Source organism: Pinus tabuliformis, chromosome 2_1 (assembly GCF_031772625.1).
Source record: "Pinus tabuliformis cultivar Carrire ecotype Pingquan chromosome 2_1, CPIR1, whole genome shotgun sequence".
NCBI lineage: Eukaryota > Viridiplantae > Streptophyta > Pinopsida > Pinales > Pinaceae > Pinus > Pinus tabuliformis.
In genome coordinates, this window is record NC_142299.1 from 976266337 (window position 1) to 976286051 (window position 19715).

The following is a 19715-nucleotide window of genomic DNA, read 5'->3' on the forward strand; positions in this document are numbered from 1 at the left end:
AAATAATTACAAACAGGACTTTCAAAAACTACAATTTTAACTGCAGAAATAGAATGACCACCTAAATTATATAGAGAAACATTTCCTATGCTTGTTCGTGCTGACTAGGCCGCCTGAACCATATAGAGAAACATTTCCCATGCATGTTCATGCCCACTGCCCGGCACTAACCCGAAAGATTCGGTCCCTGTTACATCGACATCTGCTGAGCAAGAGGAATAGAATGAGGACTCTTAGTCTTTTTTATTAGTGTTCATGGGAATAACTTTTAATTTACAATTTGCAGTTATATATATAGATATATATAGCTAGCTAGCTAGAATATGATTGTAGACATGACAATAAGTTTATATAACTTTTATAGCTTGGATAAATAGACTAAATGTTTTTTTACCCGTAGATGACTTATAATACTATTAACCAAAAAAATATTACTCAAACAATAAAAATAATATAATATTTGAAATATTGAATTGAAATATATATATATATATATATATATATATATATATATAATTTTAATTTTATCAATAATTTAAAATAATTTTATTTATTATTATTATTACACTTTATTATTTATTATTTTTAAATAAAAGTAACATTATATATTAATATATAATCTCCCACTTCATTTTACATTTTACACAGTATCACAAATTCTCCCTCACATACTTTGTCATATAACAAGCACTAAGCATCTTATATTATAAAAAAACCACGTTTAAGAACATTGTTAGTGGATTGATCATAGTATGCAACGGTGGATATACACTTTGTTGCATTTAATATTGTGGTCGCGTGAATTGATAATATGATTTCTATAATAAAAAGTGAATAATATTTATTTAATTTTATAATTAAGAGTAATTTTTTTTTTTTTTTTTTAAATAAAATATTTTTTAATTACATGTATTAATATTGATTTTTATTTTTGAAATACTGGTTGTTATTTCATTATTGTTGCCTAATTGATTAAAAAAAATAGAAAATATATAATCAATATTCAAATTTAATATGATTATATATATAGGTAATAATTATTTTTCATCAAAAATAATTTACGCTTAATTAAAAAACGATAAATAAAAAATACATAATTAATATTAAAATTTAATATGATGATATATATATAGATAATAAATGTTTTTCATCAAAAATAATCTACACTTCAATATAAGAGAGATATTAACACACAATATTATATTGAGAAAATAAAATAATTACATAAAAAAATATTAATAACAAAAAATAAAATTAAACATAAATATTAATTAAAAATATCTATATTTTATTATCAATAAATAAATAAATAATAAAATAAAATATCTATATTTTAATCTAAAATATAATCCTAAACAAAAATACATGAAAATATATAATTCCTTTACTAATCATAAAAATTAAGCAAATATAAAATAATATTTGATATTACAAAACTATAATGGAGATGTGATAAGTATTCCATGATCAATAGAACTGAAATATAACCCAAAAAAAATTGAAATGAGATGTAAAAGTCAGTTTACTCGTCATTTGGATTCAATTCTCCAGGCATGATGGTCACTTGGGTTCCTGGATTGGCCCTGCTGCTTCCTGGATTGGCCCTGCTGCTGTTGCTTTCCTCGTCATTTCTTGAATGAAGGTGCTTAGGTTATCAAAGGACGAGCCTCCAGGTAGGACCGCCCTCGCTGCAATCTTTTTGAACTTCAAAGCGTTCTCTCTCAACTGATCTCCTTGGGGAGTTGACATGATTCTCCTCACAATATCCATCACCTCTTCCTTTCTCACTAGCTTGTTGTCATCGAGGTCCACCCCTTCAAAGTCGAGGCCAATCTTCCACACCTCCTTGGCGAATCTGCAGTTGAGAAACTGATCGGCAAAATATGGGAATCCCACCATGGGAACTCCCATGCTCATGCTCTCCAACGTAGAGTTCCAACCACAGTGTGTGAGAAATAATCCCACTGAAGTGTGGGCAAGGACTTTAACCTGGGGCGCCCACTTCACAAGCAGTGCTCGATCCTTCGTTCGTTCTTCAAATCCATCAGGTAAAATCGCAGCCTCGCCTTCTGCGATATCCGACCGGAGAACCCACAAGAAAGGCTGTCCGCATCCCTCTAGCCCCAGCGCAAGCTGCTCCAGTTGCTCCTGAGATTTGACAGCCAAGTTGCCAAAGGAAATGTATATAACGGATGCTGGCCGTTGCATATCCAGCCATTGCAGGCACCTCTCATCCTCCTCCTCCCAAATGGTAGTGGTTGTTGAACCGCTTTTTTCTTGTAAGAAATTTGGAAGGAATAGAGGTCCAATCGCCAGTGCGGGACATCCATTCAAAGAGAGGGCCTTTACAGCGTCCCTCTCTTCGAGCTTCTCAAACGTGTTCACCAGCACGTAGTCCCCTCGACTCTGCTTTTCTGATTCGTAGAGAGTGGCGTTGAAAATAATGTCTGATGGGTCCTGAATGCGATAGGTAGATAACAGATCGCTTGGCTTCAGAGGCGGGAGATTACCGGGGAGACAGGTGATCATTTTCTCTGGATTGTTTGCCTCGGTTACTGCACTTTGTAAGTCTCGCGAGCACAGTGTAAGTTTTCAAGTTAGCGTGACAGAAACAAACGAAAACCAAAAGTGTTGGAAAGAGAATGAGCAAAAGAGAGTGGCAGTTAGAAGTAAGTTGGGAGGAGATAGAGAAAGGTTGTACTTACTTTTGACAGGAATATGGCCGTGAGAAAGAAGCTGTTTAGCGTAGCACTGAGAAATGGAGAAAGCGGCAGAGTAGGGCCAGAAGATAACCCTGGGCACTTTCATATTGGTAGCCACCTGCTCCGTGCAAGACATAATGCTATCCGTAACGATACATGTGATCGGCGGAAAAGAACATATGTCATCATCATCAACAGTAGGGTTGCTAGTGCCACTGCTACGAAGGAGGTGCTCCAATGCGGGGCTCAATTTTTGCAGTGCAAGGAAATACTCGCCGAGATTGGAAATGCGGCCGTGGTCTGGGCTTAAGCCATCCGGAATACACACAAACCGAATTTTGTGGCCTTGATGATCAGGATCGCCGCCTCTGGAGACGAGAGAAAAAAGAGAATCCACCCTGCGTTTCTGGATCCATTCCGTATTGACTAAGGTGATGAAAAATCCTCGCACAGCCAGCAGCTGTGCCAAATCCATGATGGCGTTAACATGACTTGGCGATGGAAAGGGCACAAGCACTGCGTGCAGATTTAGATGGGTTTGCAGGATTCCCTCTTCAATATTCATGGTAACGCAAAAGTTCATGTATACGGGAAGGTAAGGAAAGGCAGGAAGCTCGAAACCTCGATAGATGTTTAATGACAGATTTGCAATCCCGTGAGGAACAGGTAGCAAATTGTGTGGCCGAAGGCAGTAAGTAAACTTTTTCCACCACTCTTTTTTATAAAAAGTTTCAAGCAGTCTTCTTATAAAAATTAATTAAAAACTAAATCTATACCGACCAACGAAATAAATATTGTTATTGAGGCAGTAAGTAAACTTTTTCCACCACTCTTTTTTATAAAAAGTTTCCAGCACTCTTCTCATAAAAATTAATTAAAAACTAAATCTATACCGACCAACGAAATAAATATTGTTATTTTCAAAAGATCACGTCCAGCCAAAGATTATTTTACTCAGCAAGACTATTAAATATTGCTTGGTAAAGTGCTTAGTGCAGTTCATGATTGGTATATATATATATATTTCATGGGTCCCTCACAAGGTAGATTTTAGTTATAGATGGGTCTATTCATTATTATTAGTTGAACATTGTTTAATATAATTTTAGCTATTAATTTAACATGGTCTAATATAACTTTTTCATTACTCAAGGTAGATTTCTTCATTACTCAAGGTAGATTTTAGTAATCTATTTGCCTATTCATTACTCTTAGTTTAGTATTGTCAAATATAATTTAAAATGTTTAACTTTGAAATTTATTTATTTTTTAATGATGGGAATTGAATTAAGAGTTGGAAATTGAGCTAGTGACTTCATATTAAAGAATACTTTAACAAAGCACTCAATCCAATAATAAGTTCACATGAAGAAGTGCCTTAACAAAGCACCCAATCACCATGAAAATGAATAGGTAACTTCACATTAAGGAGTGCTTTAACAAAGCATCCAATAACTTTACATCAAGGAGTGCCTTAACAAATCCAAGACCCCGGGGACTTTTTCTTTGTAAGCTTTGTGGGACTACATCTTCATTATGCCAAAATATCACCTTGATCACGGTGAGGAATTGAACTCGTGACTTCACACCAAGGAGTGCCTTAACAGAGCACTGATCACAGTTTATCCAAGATCCAGTGGACTTTTTTGAAAATATTTAAATATATTTGTTTATTCTATATTTAGTCCTATTACCTTTGAATATTGATTATATATTTTATAGTTTTTTCAGTTAATCAACATTTAAAAAGAGAGAAATAACAATAAATAAATAAGGAAATCAACACAAAAGGTTCAAAGAAGAAGAAAAAAATCATTATAGGACTAGATACTTTGAAGCCTTCTTTTATGGAGCAAAAATTCATGTTAGGGCTCTAGCAACTATATTTTACCCACACAACCATCACTCTTTCCTTCTTAGGTAAGGTTCATGTCTGGCACTAATAATAAAGAAGAATTAATTGCGTTTTGGCTCATCCATGACATTGCAATGTCCACGTGAAGTGCTTACAAATGTTTAGGGATGCCTGACTGGTTATTGCTTGGTTCTTGAGGATTTCTTACAAATGTTTAGGGATACTCTAGTGGTTATTGATTGGTTCTTGAGGGTTTCTTACAAATTTTTAGGGATGCTCAGCTGGTTATTGATTGGTTCTTGAGGATTGGTATATTAAATAACTTGACTCTAAATCCTCGACAACAAAGAATTTACCAATCACAAGAATTTTTTGAGGAGTTGGAGGTATGACATATCATTGGTTACTAAGGATTAGTAAATTACATGGCTTGGCCTTAAGTCCGTAGCAACAAAGAATTCACCTATTTAAGAATTTTTTTAAGAGCTTAAGGTATCACATATCCACGGGGAGCACAATGTTGGTGCTAGAACATTTAGTGATTAAAAAAAAAGGTATCGTTGACATCCTTAAATGAATGCCAACAACATTTTTTGAAACTGAAGCATTTTTAAACTTAAGCTATTTTGAAACTGAAGCATTTTTTAAACTGAAGCTATTGTAATCGTTTGGACACATTGACCAATACAACTTATAATGTTTAACTTTGAAATATAGATATTTATTTTTCAATAACATTAAGAAAGATATTTTTTGAAACATTTGTTTGGACCATAATTTAAGGTCTTATTGCAGCCTTTGCATAATATAATGCCATGTAGATAATTGCTTCACATATTTTATGCATCATTTATGGATATCTTTGAAAAATGCATGCATAATTTTGAGATATATGTGTATTGGTTTGCATAAAAAATGGATAGAAATAAGATGTAAATAAATATATTTACCAAGACTTACTTCCCACACTTATTTATGTTTTGGGGGCTCATGTAGGACTTGCGCACAATAAGGATTCGATCTATTGACCACTATTAGTTTAGCATTGATGAATGTAGGCTATAATTTTTTATGCAATTCTTCATACAACATAATTTTTAACTTGAGTGGCACGATTAAGGTGCCGAACATCACTTGTTTACATTATTGTGTTTAGAGGCACTCTATAATGTATTAAAGAGATGTTGTAATAATATGTAAAATGAAATATTAAATGAAATAATAATATAACAACATCAGAATAAATTAAATTATAATAAAAATAATAAATTGATTGATTCAATTCAATTTATTATATTATATGTTTGTTTTTACAAACAATTATTTATTTAAAAAAATTATAATACTAAATATATCTAATATCAATAATATTATTAAAAACTAGTATACATCTATCTTAACTCCAAATCTATTAATCATTTTAAAAAATCAAATATCTATAAATACAATTTTTTTTTCAAGTTTTACACTAGACAATTGCATTTTGAAAGATAGAATCCCTTTAAATACTAGGTAAATATGGAATTAAGATAAATATTTATTATAGACACATTATATTGATGATGACAATTTTATATTAATATGTAAAGTATAAAAGTACATTTTATATATTACTAATTAAGTGTTGTATTTTTAATATTTAAATATTTATTTTATTATTTAAATATTTATATAAATGATATATTTTTACCATTGTAAAATTTATAATAATTTATTTATTTAAAAGAAAATCATGATAAATTTTTTTGAAAAAATATATATAAAATCATTTTTATTTTTATTTTTTTAAAATAAAAATTTAACCAAAAATCTCTTTTTATTAAAATCAATTAAATAATACTCTTATTAAAATCAATTAAATAATACTCAAAAAAATATTCAAAATATAAAAAAATTAAACCATACCAACCAAGTATAAAAATATATACATTTATAAAATCATTATTAAAATCAATTAAATAATACTAAAAAAAAATAGCCAAAATATAAAAAAATTAAACCATACCAACCAAGTATAAAAATATATACATTTATAAAATCATTAAGAAAATAACCTTTTTTTGATTAAATGCAAACTGTACGGCCTCACATAGAAAGATATATTCCAACAATGTTAATAAGTTTCTATTTTATTTTTTATTTTTTTTAAACACTCATCAAAAAGCAGAATAATGGTTGTAATTTAAAGTTATGAAATTTTTTTATTTTTTATTTTTTATTTATTTTTTAATTTTTAATTTGAATATCACAGTTGATATACTTTTTTTTTGTGAATATCAGACTTAATATATTAATTTCTTATAATTTTGACAAAAGTAGAAACTCCAATTAATAGAAAATCACACACTATAACAATACGATATACTCAATATGATTTGAATCCTAACCTCATAAATTTGATGTAGGAAAACCTTTACTTTCTATTACCATGTTGTTGGATTTAATACTAAAGGTTCATTCCAATGAGCTTACAATGTTTTTTTAGAAGCCTATGATCCGTATTTGCTTCTCTTATCAGCGGCCTTTCGTGAGTAAACAAATAAAAGTTGCCTTTCCAGAGTAAACAAATAAAAAGCAGAGTCCTTCCAGAGTAAACAAATAAAAAGCAGAGTCCATTGCAAACTGAAAAATAAAGAAATGTCGAGTCCCCACTAAGAAAATCTTCACTGCAAGCTTTGTCTGCTGATAACGTGGAGAGGAAATCTATGACCCGTCATTGTTTCTTCTTATATTACTCATAATAATAATAGCATCCTACGTTTGTAACAAGCGAGGGTATTGATGATGACACTAGCATGATCCTCAAAACATCTTTGAGTTGCTAGTTGGTTTGTGTTTTTTTTTTTTTTTTTAACTTATAATGGTTAGGCTGGGTTTATAACCTGATTTTATTGATAGATTTAAAAATATTTACTTGAATTTATATAGGAGTTGTTTTTAGTGTGATTTATGAGATTTTTTGGGTGGAAAAATTTGAGGTGACTTCAATTGTGTAGAGGTTACCCATTAAATTTGTGATTTCAATAAATTCATGACGGATTTTAGAGAAATTAGACTGGACAAACTAGCGGAAAAAGCTTCCAAAAAGTCTCACTAAACACAACTCGATTCATCTATATATATATATATATATATATATATATATATATATATATATATATATATATATATATATATATATATATATATATATATATATTTTATTTTAAATATATATTAAAGCTAAAATTATAAAGTAATGAATTTATATGAAAATTTTGAACTATTTTATATAATAATATATAATTTATTTTTAGTATTGAAATATTTTATTTATAACTTATTTTAAATATTTTATTATAATTTTTAATGCCATATATTAATTTCAAATTACGAATTAAATGAATTATAATATTATAGACATTAAAATATTATGAAGTAATTATCATTTTTACTTTTAATTTTTTGGACATTAAAATATTTCATTATGGTTAATATTAGAATTTTTTGTTGTTTTTTCCCCTATGAGGGTGATTTTGTGTGTGCTACCTAGATGAAATCACAAGGAGTTATGAAGGGGGTGGCATGACCACCCCCATGCGTACTTGAGCATGAAAGATCTTAAGTTTGTCATGGGTCTAGGTGTTGGGAGAGGGAAAGTATCGTACAAAACTTGGGAGAAATTGAGATCTAAGAGGAAATAGCCTACAACCCTTAGTGCGGAGGTTCCGCCTATGTTTCGAAGGTTTTTTGAGTGCATGGCTATAAAATTTGATATGCTATGTGGTGGGATTTGAATTGGTGGTTAGGATTGGGAGCATTGGAACCTCTTCGCACCCCCAACCTAAGACAAATTTTGGGGAGGATGCTCTATAAGAAATAGTATTTTCACTGTGAGGTGGGAGGTAGCAAGTTGGTTAGTGGGATAAACTAGTAAGTGTTTAAATAAATTCACTATGTTGGACCCTCAGTGCTATATTTATAACTCTATGCTCGAGTGGGTTATTATTTATGAGGCTCTAGTCTTTACTGGGTCTTCTTATCCTCACACACACTGTGAATGAGGAGACTTGTCTTAGCTTGGGTGGAAATTTTGGTGGTTAAGGTTTTTTGTTTGTTTGTTGGTGCCCACATTTTTGGTTGGGCTATCAATTCCTTTTGTTTGGGACTTCTAGTCCGCAACACAATAAATCTTAGGTTGTATTTTTTTGTGTTCTTTTATTGTATATTTCCTCGGTTTCCCTTTCTACTCCCCTAGGATGCTCATTTTTGAGTCTAGAAGCTTTGACCTGTTTGCTATGATGTAAAGGAAACATATGATGACTAGTGAATGAGAGAAGGATGTGGTCCTCATGGATGTAATAGAGCTCAAAAACAAGTTGAGGAGGCTTCTGCAACTTTGCAAACTATTATACCCCTGGAACTTGTGAAGAAATATACCATATGGAAAGATGATTTGTGAGAAAGAGGTTGTTTTTTTCTATCTTAAAGATTTTTGATGCTCTAGAACAACAGGTCCTTCACCCTAGTAACATAAGGAGTAGAAGAAAACAATATTTCAATGTTCTCTCTTTTTATTGGCAATTAAAACCTTGTGGATAAGGCATTGGCTGAGAAACAAATAGAGAATTACAATATATCTACGCAATTGGAGGATGTTATAAAGGTGTAGTGCAATGAGCAGTCTAGTTTAGAATGGGTGGACACCAGACTGGATCATATTAAGTGTTGCATAGCATGCATTGCTGCTACTACAACCCCACCAAGCTAGGTTCAAGTGCTAAGGAGCCCGCCCTAGTCACCTCTTCAACTTTTTGAAGTTTATCATGTTAGTTTTTTGAATGAATTTTTCAAACGTGGTTGTTGTTAGTAGTATTTTGCTTCTTTTTTGAAAGAATTTTAAATTTTGGAACACTTGTTCTACACGGAGGCCACCAAAAATCTTGATTTCTCATTGGGAAGGTTGAGGCCACCCCTATAGTTATGGTTTATGATGACGAGCTGAATGTTGTAACTGTTTTGAAGTATATGAGGTAATACAAATCAATTCACAAAAAAAATATAGATTTGTTTTCGTACTTTATATTTATTAAGTTTTATAGTAAAATAATTTTAAAAAGCTAAGAATTAGTTATGAGGTCACACGCAAGTGAAAATATCAGATATTTTTATTTTTAATTACTTTTTCTTTTTAAAGTGTATAAAATTATGTTGCTTATAGAAATGGGATATTTATTTGTGTTTGATAGTGAATGTGAAATTATAATATCAACAACTAAATAACATGTATATTCATTTCTATTTTTTATTATAACATGTATATTCATTTCTATTTTTTATTGTAGAAAAAATTGTTTTCTTTTTTATTTAGATGAGCACCGAATCAATTAGACATCTCCCTCAATTTTTTATGAAAAATAATTTGTTCATCTAAATGATACTTTTATAAAGATTATATTATACATCTCCCATATTTTTTGATGAAAAATAACCCATTCCTCTAAATGATAGTTTTATAAAGATTTTATTGCTTTTTTATACCTCAATCTTCGATATTAAATAGAAAAATGATTTATATATCACATAATATTGACACAAAAATTATACAAACTCCCACTCTCAATCCCTCTATATCATATTTGAATTTCAACAATCGAACTTTACATTAATGAAAGGTTAACATGAACATGGTATCGTCATTATTTATGATGCATTCTTCATGTCTCTATGTCTGGCCACCTGAAAGCACAATCAACCTTTTATATGGAAGCACTAGTTGGAAATAATTAATTCCTACTGGTCTATGGTTGTAATTTTCTAATTGAGGAGTTTGTTCCTACATAATAGGAATAAGCTAGAATATAGTTTCTCCTAGTTTAGTGTGTGGTTGAGAGAATCTCTCAACCACACTACTGTACGTCTAAGATAGCATTCCTATCTTAAGACTATTGATTGTATAAATATGTGTGTAATTTCCTCATTCAATAATTAATAGAATATATTGACTCTCTGTAATTTTATCTTGGTATCAGAGCCTGTGAGGGCCTGGCCCCTCCTGGGCTTGGCCCCTCCTGGGCTGAGAAAAATAATTGAGTGTATAATTTCATTATTTGTTTGTCCATCGAAAGTTGGTGTGGTAATGAGCGAAGGGGGCAGATCGCTGCGAGCTTGCGTGAAGAAAAGTTTTGGGCTTAGCAGGTTAGCAGCCATCGGATCGAACCACATGTCGGTCTGCACAGGAGGCTCGTGAATTCGGTGAGGTTAACTCATTGAAACCTGCATTAGTGGTGGAAGCGCAACTATGGACCAGAGGTTGATGTGTGGAGTCCAGGGGTCATTCTGTTATGCCGTTTGGGAAGTGGACAGCCTTCATTTGATGAGATGCTGCTGATTATTTGTCTTTGCATGAGGGCTGCGTGGAGTTGATTGGTGGCCTATGCAGGTCAGTATCCACTGCATGTTGATAAGCATACATGTGAAGTGGATTCTGTCAACTCCTAAACACTTTTTGTAGGTCGCTGCAACGCTCAGATAACTACCCATCTGTGTCCCTCTCTATTTGTTTTTACGTTGAGCGCAAATTATAAGCCGCCACAGTTGGTATGCCTGCAATTCCATTCTGTTGCGCCTACTATCATATGGATCTTTAACAGTGGGATTTGAGTCCTATTAATAAGGAATCCATCGTTTTCCCGCTCTTGTCTTATAAGACAAGCCTAAATTGAGAGAAACAGCTCGCATTCTGTTCACAGTATCCGCTGTCGCAGTACTTCCCATAATTTATTTGCAGTCCTACGGGATAACAGACTTCGCTGCTGCCAGAATTAAGATCTGAATCCACAGTTTTACGGACGCTCTGAGCTGTGTTTGCGGCGGGGGACGAATTAGACGGCAAACTGATACACAAATTCAGATTGAGGTCGGGATCCTCTTCCGCATCCGGTGCTGCCGGAACGATAGGCGAGCTTTCCGATCGGTTGTGGCCGTGGCAGGATCGAACCACGGAAGGATCGATTGAGGCCGCAATTTTTATTTTGTGGGGCACAAAGAGGGCTTGGCTGGAAGGATCCCCATCGAAATTGGGTTACATGTTATCTGCAATAGCCTTAACTATCATTTGGGGTGACGACGAACGATATTGGCATTTTGTTCCTGGAGACGGACACGACTCCAGATTCGAGGTGCTTGCGGAATTAACAGTGGTTCCGTTGTCTATCTCAAACTGGGGACGTCCGACATGGTGGTGGCCTCCACGCCAGGACATGGTGTGGGCAGCGTATGGAGGACGGTGGAAGATGGAGCGCAAGGTGTGCAACATGCACATGTTGGGAGGAAAGGCGTTGGAGGATTGGCAGCCTGTAAGAGACGCGGAGATGGGCTTCATGCTCCGGAATATTCTCAGTCACTCGCAGCGCGGAGAGACGGTGAATGTGCCGGACCTCCTGAACATCTGCGCCGCCAACATGATCGGGCAGATCATTCTGAGCAAACGGGTGTTCAAGACGGAAGGGGACGAGGCCAACGAGTTCAAGGACATGGTGGTGGAACTCATGACCTCCGCTGGATACTTCAATATCGGAGACTTCATTCCATCGGTGGCGTGGATGGACTTGCAGGGCATCCAGCGGGGTATGAAGAAGCTCCACAAGAAATGGGACGCACTCATACAGAGGATGATAGAGGAACACCAGTCCACGGCCAAGCAACGAGCGTCTAACCCCGATTTCCTAGACGTTGTGATGTCTCAGAGAGACAACTGCGATGGCCAAGGCGGGAGGTTCTCCGATGTTCATATTAAAGCTCTACTGCTGAATTTATTCACAGCAGGAACCGACACGTCCAGCAGCGTGATTAAATGGACATTGGCGGAAGTAATCAACAACCCCAAGTTACTGAAGCGGGTGCATCAGGAGATGGACACGGTGATCGGGCGTGAGAGGAGACTGAAGGAGTCGGACCTTGCGAACCTGCCCTACTTTGTTGCCGTCTGCAAAGAGGGTTTGCTTTCGGCTTGACTGTTTCACCATGGCGACTCTGAGCGGAGCCGGCGGCGTGGAAGTCGAAATCTGAGTGGATTTGCAGCAGTGGGAGCTGGAGATTCTGCGTTCTGGTCGAGTTGTATGCGTCGTGGTGCCGGTATTGCAACGTGGCTGAGGAGGATCGATCAGTGATCGGTGCCAACTATCTGAAGTCTGCAGGGTGGTGCTGCTCATGAGGAGCTGTGTAATGTCGGAGGTCTGCAATTGTAGCAGTCTCGTGCAGAGTTGCAGACACGTCGTGGTGGCCGTGTTGAGCTGCTGACCTGTGCGAGTTTCCCCTTCATCTCCTGTGCCTACCAATCCAGAGAGGAGACGGTGCAAATCTATGTGCTGAAGACTCTGATGGTGGTATTGCATTGCATAAGGCTGTTTTTTTTTCAAGGATCTTCCTGCCGCACCTTCAAGTTGAGAAGCGCAGGGGACGGTCTTGGAGAGATTGGCTCTCTGTGGCAGTGAGACGATCGGGGATACAGAGATCTCTTGTATCGCTGTGAAATATCTTTCTTTGAAGAAGTTGTGCATCAAGGGTTGTCCAGTTTCAGATGATGGGATCGAATCCTTGGTCAGTGGGTCTTCTTCCATTGAGAATTTTAGTGGCTGAAATAAATCAGCTGCTCAGCTGCAAAATCTGCATGACCTGAGCGATGGTCACAGAATTGAAGCGTATTGCTCTTCAGCAAGGGCGACCTAGATTTATGCAATTTCAATAAAGTTCTGCCTGCGGTGTTTTTTTTTTCTTTACGTTGCCATCAACCATCTTCTGTTGAAAGGAATAATTGTAGCTGAGAAAGACTTATGGTATTCATGGCATGATTTTGTCACAAAGAATAATCATAATGCGTTGACTATTGCTAGCCTGTGGGCACCAGTTCTTGCTATATATGTTCTAGATCTGTATATTTGGTATACAGTTTTATCTGCTATTGTGGGCACTCTTATTGGAGCAAGACAAAGACTTGGAGAGATACAGTCATTAGAGACAGTCCGTAAGCATTTTGAAAGCTTTCCAGAAGCTCATAAGTGGTGCCTTCGCTTGGGACGCTGAGTCGAGGAGCAAAGAGTTGCTGCGTGGAGAAGAAAGCAGCATGGGTAAATTTTTGAGCTGTTGGTATGTGCAGACCTCCTCAACGTTCTTGATGCCTTGCTACTACGCCAGTCTGCTGCGTGGTTTGTTTGCTGAATGGTCATGTGAGTAAAGTAAATCTGGTTGGAAAAATTTAATTTACTTATTGTGACAGTTAGCTTGGCAAACTATTGTCACGAGTATAAATCTATGTTGGAATTTTCCATCCCAACAATAGACAAATTTATTTGCAGGAATGTTCTACTACCAGATACGATGATGACATGACAATGAAAATGGCATCAAACAATAGTGGTTGGAGCTGCATGATGATCGCGTTTGTGTGATAATGCGACGGAGAATTGGACCATGGAGTCCTGGATTATTGTTCTTGAAGGGAAAATTGTGTTCTCTTCGTGTGGCTGTGAGTTCCTATGTTCCGGTTTCTTTATCAGTGGACCCCTCATAGATGAGGTAAAGGAGCAGCAACAATGTTTATGGTGGACAACAAAGTAGATGTTTGTTTGACTTAGTGTGGTTTGTGGAATAGACTCCCTAGCATGTTATTGTAATAGTCATTGTATGTACTCTGAAACTCCAAAATGTGGAATCAGATGTGAGATTTTTGAAGGCATCTGAAAGTTCGTGGTGATCTTAAAACCACTTTGTAATGGTTTATGGTCAGCCTGAAACCATCTTTTGTCACTGTAATGTGATGGTTGGTGGTGAGCCAGAAACCATCTATATAGTCTTTGTGACTGAAGTGCCTTTGTGGCCAGCTTGCCTTTGTGGCTGAATGGTTGGTGGTGAGCCAGAAACCATCTATATAGTCTTTGTGACTGAAGTGCCTTTGTGGCTGAATCGCCTATGTGGCTTGAGGTGCCTTTGTGGCTGTGTGTACACGGGAGCTTTGTGCTCGTAGGAGCAGGTGGACTGCAGAACACCTGGCTCGGACTCAGATGATTTTTTCTGAGTAGAAGGGGATTGGCGCGTTTTTCGCGCTGACAGCAGCGCCAGGAAGGCCAACTGGCGCGTATGTTAGGCCATTAATCGCGCCAATAGGCGCGGGTTTTTCGTTAAGGATCGCGCCAATTCACCTTCAAGGGGATTTGCGAGAAGCATCAACTTCGTTTGGCGGTCTGCAAGGGGTGCAGGATCGGCGAAGTTGCAGATCTATCCGGGAGAGGCAGATCAGATCAATTTTGATCAGATCAATTCTTCGGCTGTATTGGAAACGCCGAATTTGCAGATTGTGGATCTGTCCGAGGGCGGCAGATTGTGTTTTTGGAGGTTTTGTACATGCAATTCGCCTGATGGTGGTGGATTTGACTATCATGACAAGTAGTCATTAAGGGGGGGAGTTGGAAATAATTAATTCCTACTTGTCTATGGTTGTAATTTTCTAATTGAGGAGTTTGTTCCTACATAATAGGAATAAGCTAGAATATAGTTTCTCCTAGTTTAGTGTGTGGTTGAGAGAATCTCTCAACCACACTACTGTACGTCTAAGATAACATTCCTATCTTAAGACTATTGATTATATAAATATGTGTGTAATTTCCTCATTCAATAATTAATAGAATATATTGACTCTCTGTAATTTTATCTGCACTAGGTATTAATTTAGCAATTGGAAAAATTGTATATTATCGATGTAAACATATTTCAAACTTAAAAATAACCCTCTATTTTATCTTTCACATGATTCAAGTCTTTCAGTTTCTGCAGCTTTGCATGGATATTTCATTCCTTCTATTATGATCCATGTGCATTAAAATACAGGGTTGGCAAGCAAGTTGGAATCCCCTGATTTTTCATTTTCTTGATCATCGAAAACTTTATTGCCATGTGATTTGCATATGTGATAATTCATATGAATAAAAAAAACATTATCATTTTTTTTTCCATATTTATGTTTTTTATTTTGATCCCATTCTCCACAACTTATGCCTTTTATTTTGATCCCGCTCTCCATATTTTGTGTGATGTTCATTTCTAGATAGTCTAAATTTTTTGCATTTCTAAAATGCTACACTTATCCAATTAAAAGTGATGACTTTCCATGGTGTTATTTTTTGTTACCATTGTTTTTATTTCTCAAATTAAACATTATGGATTATAGTAATGTTTATTTTTATTATATACATCATATCAATTGGTGTATAGTTTTCAGACAATTTCTTAGACAAATCACAGTTAATTGCTTAATTAAACCTCATTCAACCCTCCACTCAATTAAATGCATCCTTTCACGATGATTGATCATTATAACAACCTTAATGCAGTTACTAAACACCATTTATATGGAAACACTTGTCAATTCTTCTGTTCAAAATTAGATAGAGGTCAAGTCAACCTATCCATTATTATTTTTCTAAAATAATTATAGCTAAAACACAAGAAGTTACCCAAAATAATCTTGAGGAGGAATAGATTCGTATTTGCTAAACCCATAGATCACTCTTCATTATTGTATACAAGGCCATCAACTCTTACAACTCTATGTATTGTTACAAATTGCAGCTTTAAAAATCAACTACGACTAATCAATATATCAAACTTTTTACCTATTAGGATTTTTCATTATGATTTACATCTTTATGCAATTACATTTGTTATTTATTTTTTGGAATATTGATATGTATTGTGATAACTTACATGTTTTTTGTTTTTTGTTTTTTTTTTTTTTTTTAAAATGGTGCATCAAGATTTACCAATGGGGGTGAGGAGCCAGGAACACAAGGTAACACGTGGAAAATTATTAAATCCACCTAGTTTATGGTACGAGGACCGACCTACCCATCCTCTCTCAACTACTTGTGTACGGGAGGCATTATGGCAATCTGTATGAAACCTACATCAACCTCTCATCGAGTAGGAGGAGCTAAACGACAAAGGTTTATGGAGGGTGCTGTGTGTTGTTGGGTATGGTATCGATTCAGTGAGTGCGATTGGAATTATGTGAGTGGGCAGTGGAAGAGGTGAGGACTTATTTTTGTGGAAAGGTGGCGACATCAGTGCCAACGTCCCCTCCCTAGATTTTGGGTCTATAAATTGGCCACTTTTTTCTCTGATGTGTGGAATTTGGTGTCTTGGTGCGAGAGAGGAGCAGAAACTCTAGTGGTGTAAGTCAGCCAATGGTCCTGCTGCGAGTAGGTAGGTTCCCATCTGTGTCTACGTGGAAAACACATCACCCTCGTTTTGGGCGGTTGGACCGGTGAGCTGCTAACAAAGGGTTGACGGCGACGAAGTGTGGGCTCAGCTCCAATTTTCCGGTTGGAAATTTTTGGTCTAATTATCGTTAGCCCAGCTAGACTGGGTGTGGCAAACCCCGATGGTTGAAGCTATAAATTGTATACCAGTTCATTGGTCTACTCTGTTGCAGTTGATCCTCTCCCTCGTCGAAGACTAGGTCAACTAGATAGGGGGCCAGAAGTCTCCAATGTAGGTGATAGTGCTGGAAGGGGAAAAAATTGGTGTGGGGTAGAAGGAGTGTTGGTTGATCGATTCAGGCGGCGTCTGGAGTCTATGGTGGTCATGGTGGCTTGATGGTTGGTCATGGGAGTTGCATTTCGTATCCTCACCAGTGGGATGGAGTGGTGCGACGTGGAGTTTCAGGTAGACGAGGGAAGACAAGGCATGCAAGAAGTGGATAAAGTGATGACCATTAATGTTGTTTGGAAAATTGCAACAACGTGATCCAGTCGGTTCTTGATTGCTTGGAAACCTATGATCATGTATGCTAAGAAGAACAAGTTGAGCTCATAACCACATTGAACAAGATGCACTCCTTCCAGTGCCATGTCTGATAGTGAGTCGTGGTGGTTTTTCATGGACAAAATCTATTAGCTAAGAAGGTGGAGAAGTTGGAGTCTTGGATGGCCCACTTCGAGGATCATGTCCAATTTTCTTTTCGCCCTCCACCTCCTCCTGGAACAACTCCAGATAACCCAATTTCAATCACTTCATATGAATAGCATTGTTATAGGTGTTCTACTTGTTTTATGTGTTTTTTGGTGCTTTTGGCCTCCTAAGTTGTAGATTGTATCTTTGGTTGTCATTCTATTTATTTGTCATATGTTGATTGCGGTAGTCAACAAACCTAGTCGAGGTGAGACTACCTACATTTTTTTGTTGATGTACTTAATTTCCGATGAATGAATAAAACGTTGATTTACAAAAAATAAATGACGCATCAAGATAATTATGGTGACATTGGTTACCTTATATCCTAAGTTAACTAGTATTTATAATGGGATAAGATGGAATGCATTTATTTAATTGAATCAGTTAGTGACATGATCCACCTTAACTTAGTGAACATTATATAACTAGACTCTTTGGGGCCATGAGAAAAAGGTTAGAGGGTTGATTATTGGTAGTAAGGATGAAAGGTTGTTTCTTGGAGAGATCTTCGACTCTACTAAAAGGTTAGAGGGTTGATTATTGGTACTAATGATGAAAGGTTATTTGTTGAAGAGATATTAGATTATGCTACAATGAGAGAGACACATTATTATTCTAGATAAAACACTATGATGGATGTGTTAATTCTTATGAATGAAGAACCTTGTCTCAATTTCAATTATAGTGTCTATGTAATGTGATGTATTTTTCTTATTCCAATTTATGAGCATATTGTATGCATTCATGTTATGAATGCTTCTTACAAGCATATGGCTAAAACATTACAATAAATGGATCATCATTTAATAATGAATTACCTTTCAATGCACAACCTCCCTCTTCATTATTAATTGTATCGGTTATGCTTCAAGCGAGACCTTCTCCATTTGGGAGATTGAATATGCTAGTGTGCTAGAATATGTTATAACACTTTGTTGGACACTTAATGTGAACCTTGTATGTAAAAAAAGGCCAAAAAATCAGTTGTTGTGAGAACTTGTTCTTTGAAGGATAGTTCGAGGAAGAAACAACAATTCCTTTTTAGGTTGGTCGTGTAAGACTAGTGAGAAAGGTACTTTAAATTTTATAGTGCAAGAGGAATACTTGTACATCTGGGATCGTGGGTGGTGTAGAGAAAAGTTTTTGTTTCAAAACCCTAGAAAAACTAACTATGATATTTTTCTAGTTTAGTTTCGAATAAGTATAAACAAGTAGTTGAAGTGTATTTTCGAGTTGAGTTCCGCTGAAAATTTGAAAAATAAAGAAATCTCCAGTCCCCACTATGATGATATTCACTGCAAGCTTTTTCTGCTCATAACATTGAGAGGAAGCCAATGATCCGTCATTTTTTCTTCTTATATTATTCATAATAATAACATTCCACATTTGTAACAAGCAAGGGAATTTGTAACAAGAAAGGGCATTCATGATGACACTGACATGATTCTGAAAAGAATTTTGAGTTGCTGCCTAGAATGTTTGTTGGTTTTTCTTTTCCTTTTTTTACTTTTAAAATTTAGGTTGGGTTTACTTAGTAACCAATATAGGTTGATCTTAATGATGGATTTACTAAAAAATACTAGAATATATATATATATATATATATATATATATACATATATATATATATATATATATATATATATATATCTTTCGTTCTTTAAAATTTATTTTAAATATATATTAAAAAGGATAAAAATGTAAAATTGAGAGTCTACTTGAAATGTTTTAATTTTATTTTTTTAACTGCATTATATAATAAATATATGGTTCATTTTTAGCAAAATATAAGCATTGAAATATTCTATTTATAACTCATTTTGATTTTTTCATTATATTTTTTAATGCCATATATTGATTTTATATTAGGAATTAAATAAATTATAATATTATCGACATTAAAATATTATGAAGTAATTATAATTTTTACTTCCAACCTTTTGTACATTAAAATATTTCATTATGGTTAATATTATTTTTTTGTTGTTGTTGTTTTTCCCCTATGAGGGTGATTTTCCAAGGAAACAATGACATGGGGGACTGTGCTCGCTACCTGGATGAAATGACAGGGAGTTATGAAGGGGGTGGCATGGATACCCTGATGCATACTTGAGCATGCAAGATCTTAATTTTGTCACAGGTCTAGGTGTTTGGAGAGGGAAAGTTTTGTA

General features: G+C 35.2%; 2 protein-coding genes and 1 pseudogene across 2 annotated transcripts; 1 reads left to right on the forward strand and 2 right to left on the reverse strand.

The window, feature by feature from the left end:
• Positions 1–1515: 1515 nt before the first annotated feature.
• LOC149203895 (linamarin synthase 1-like) lies at positions 1516–3375 on the reverse strand. Its single transcript, XM_089400269.1, has 2 exons — positions 2706–3375; positions 1516–2555 (listed from the first exon to the last, which is right to left on the reverse strand). Exons 1-2 carry the CDS (start codon positions 3283–3285, stop codon positions 1561–1563), a joined length of 1575 nt encoding a protein of 524 aa, XP_089256395.1. The 5' UTR covers positions 3286–3375; the 3' UTR covers positions 1516–1560.
• A 7652-nt stretch (positions 3376–11027) lies between these two features.
• LOC149203896 (uncharacterized) lies at positions 11028–11800 on the reverse strand. The gene is made up of 2 exons (XM_089402025.1): positions 11625–11800; positions 11028–11594 (listed from the first exon to the last, which is right to left on the reverse strand). The coding sequence occupies exons 1-2, from the start codon at positions 11798–11800 to the stop codon at positions 11240–11242; spliced, it is 531 nt and encodes a 176-aa protein (XP_089258151.1). The 3' UTR covers positions 11028–11239.
• On the forward strand, positions 11799–12551 carry LOC149203897 (flavonoid 3',5'-hydroxylase 2 pseudogene; annotated as a pseudogene).
• The last annotated feature ends 7164 nt before the right edge of the window (positions 12552–19715 follow it).

Bases quoted from the DNA above. Each gene is read 5' to 3' on its own strand.
- LOC149203895 (XM_089400269.1), bottom strand. From the start codon at position 3,285: ATGAACTTTTGCGTTACCATGAATATTGAAGAGGGAATCCTGCAAACC. The intron at 2,556-2,705 runs GTAAGTACAACC...TACAAAGTGCAG, and splicing joins CGGCCATATTCCTGTCAAAA to TAACCGAGGCAAACAATCCA.
- LOC149203896 (XM_089402025.1), bottom strand. From the start codon at position 11,800: ATGTCCTGGCGTGGAGGCCACCACCATGTCGGACGTCCCCAGTTTGAG. The intron at 11,595-11,624 runs GTAACCCAATTT...GGATCCTTCCAG, and splicing joins AAGGCTATTGCAGATAACAT to CCAAGCCCTCTTTGTGCCCC.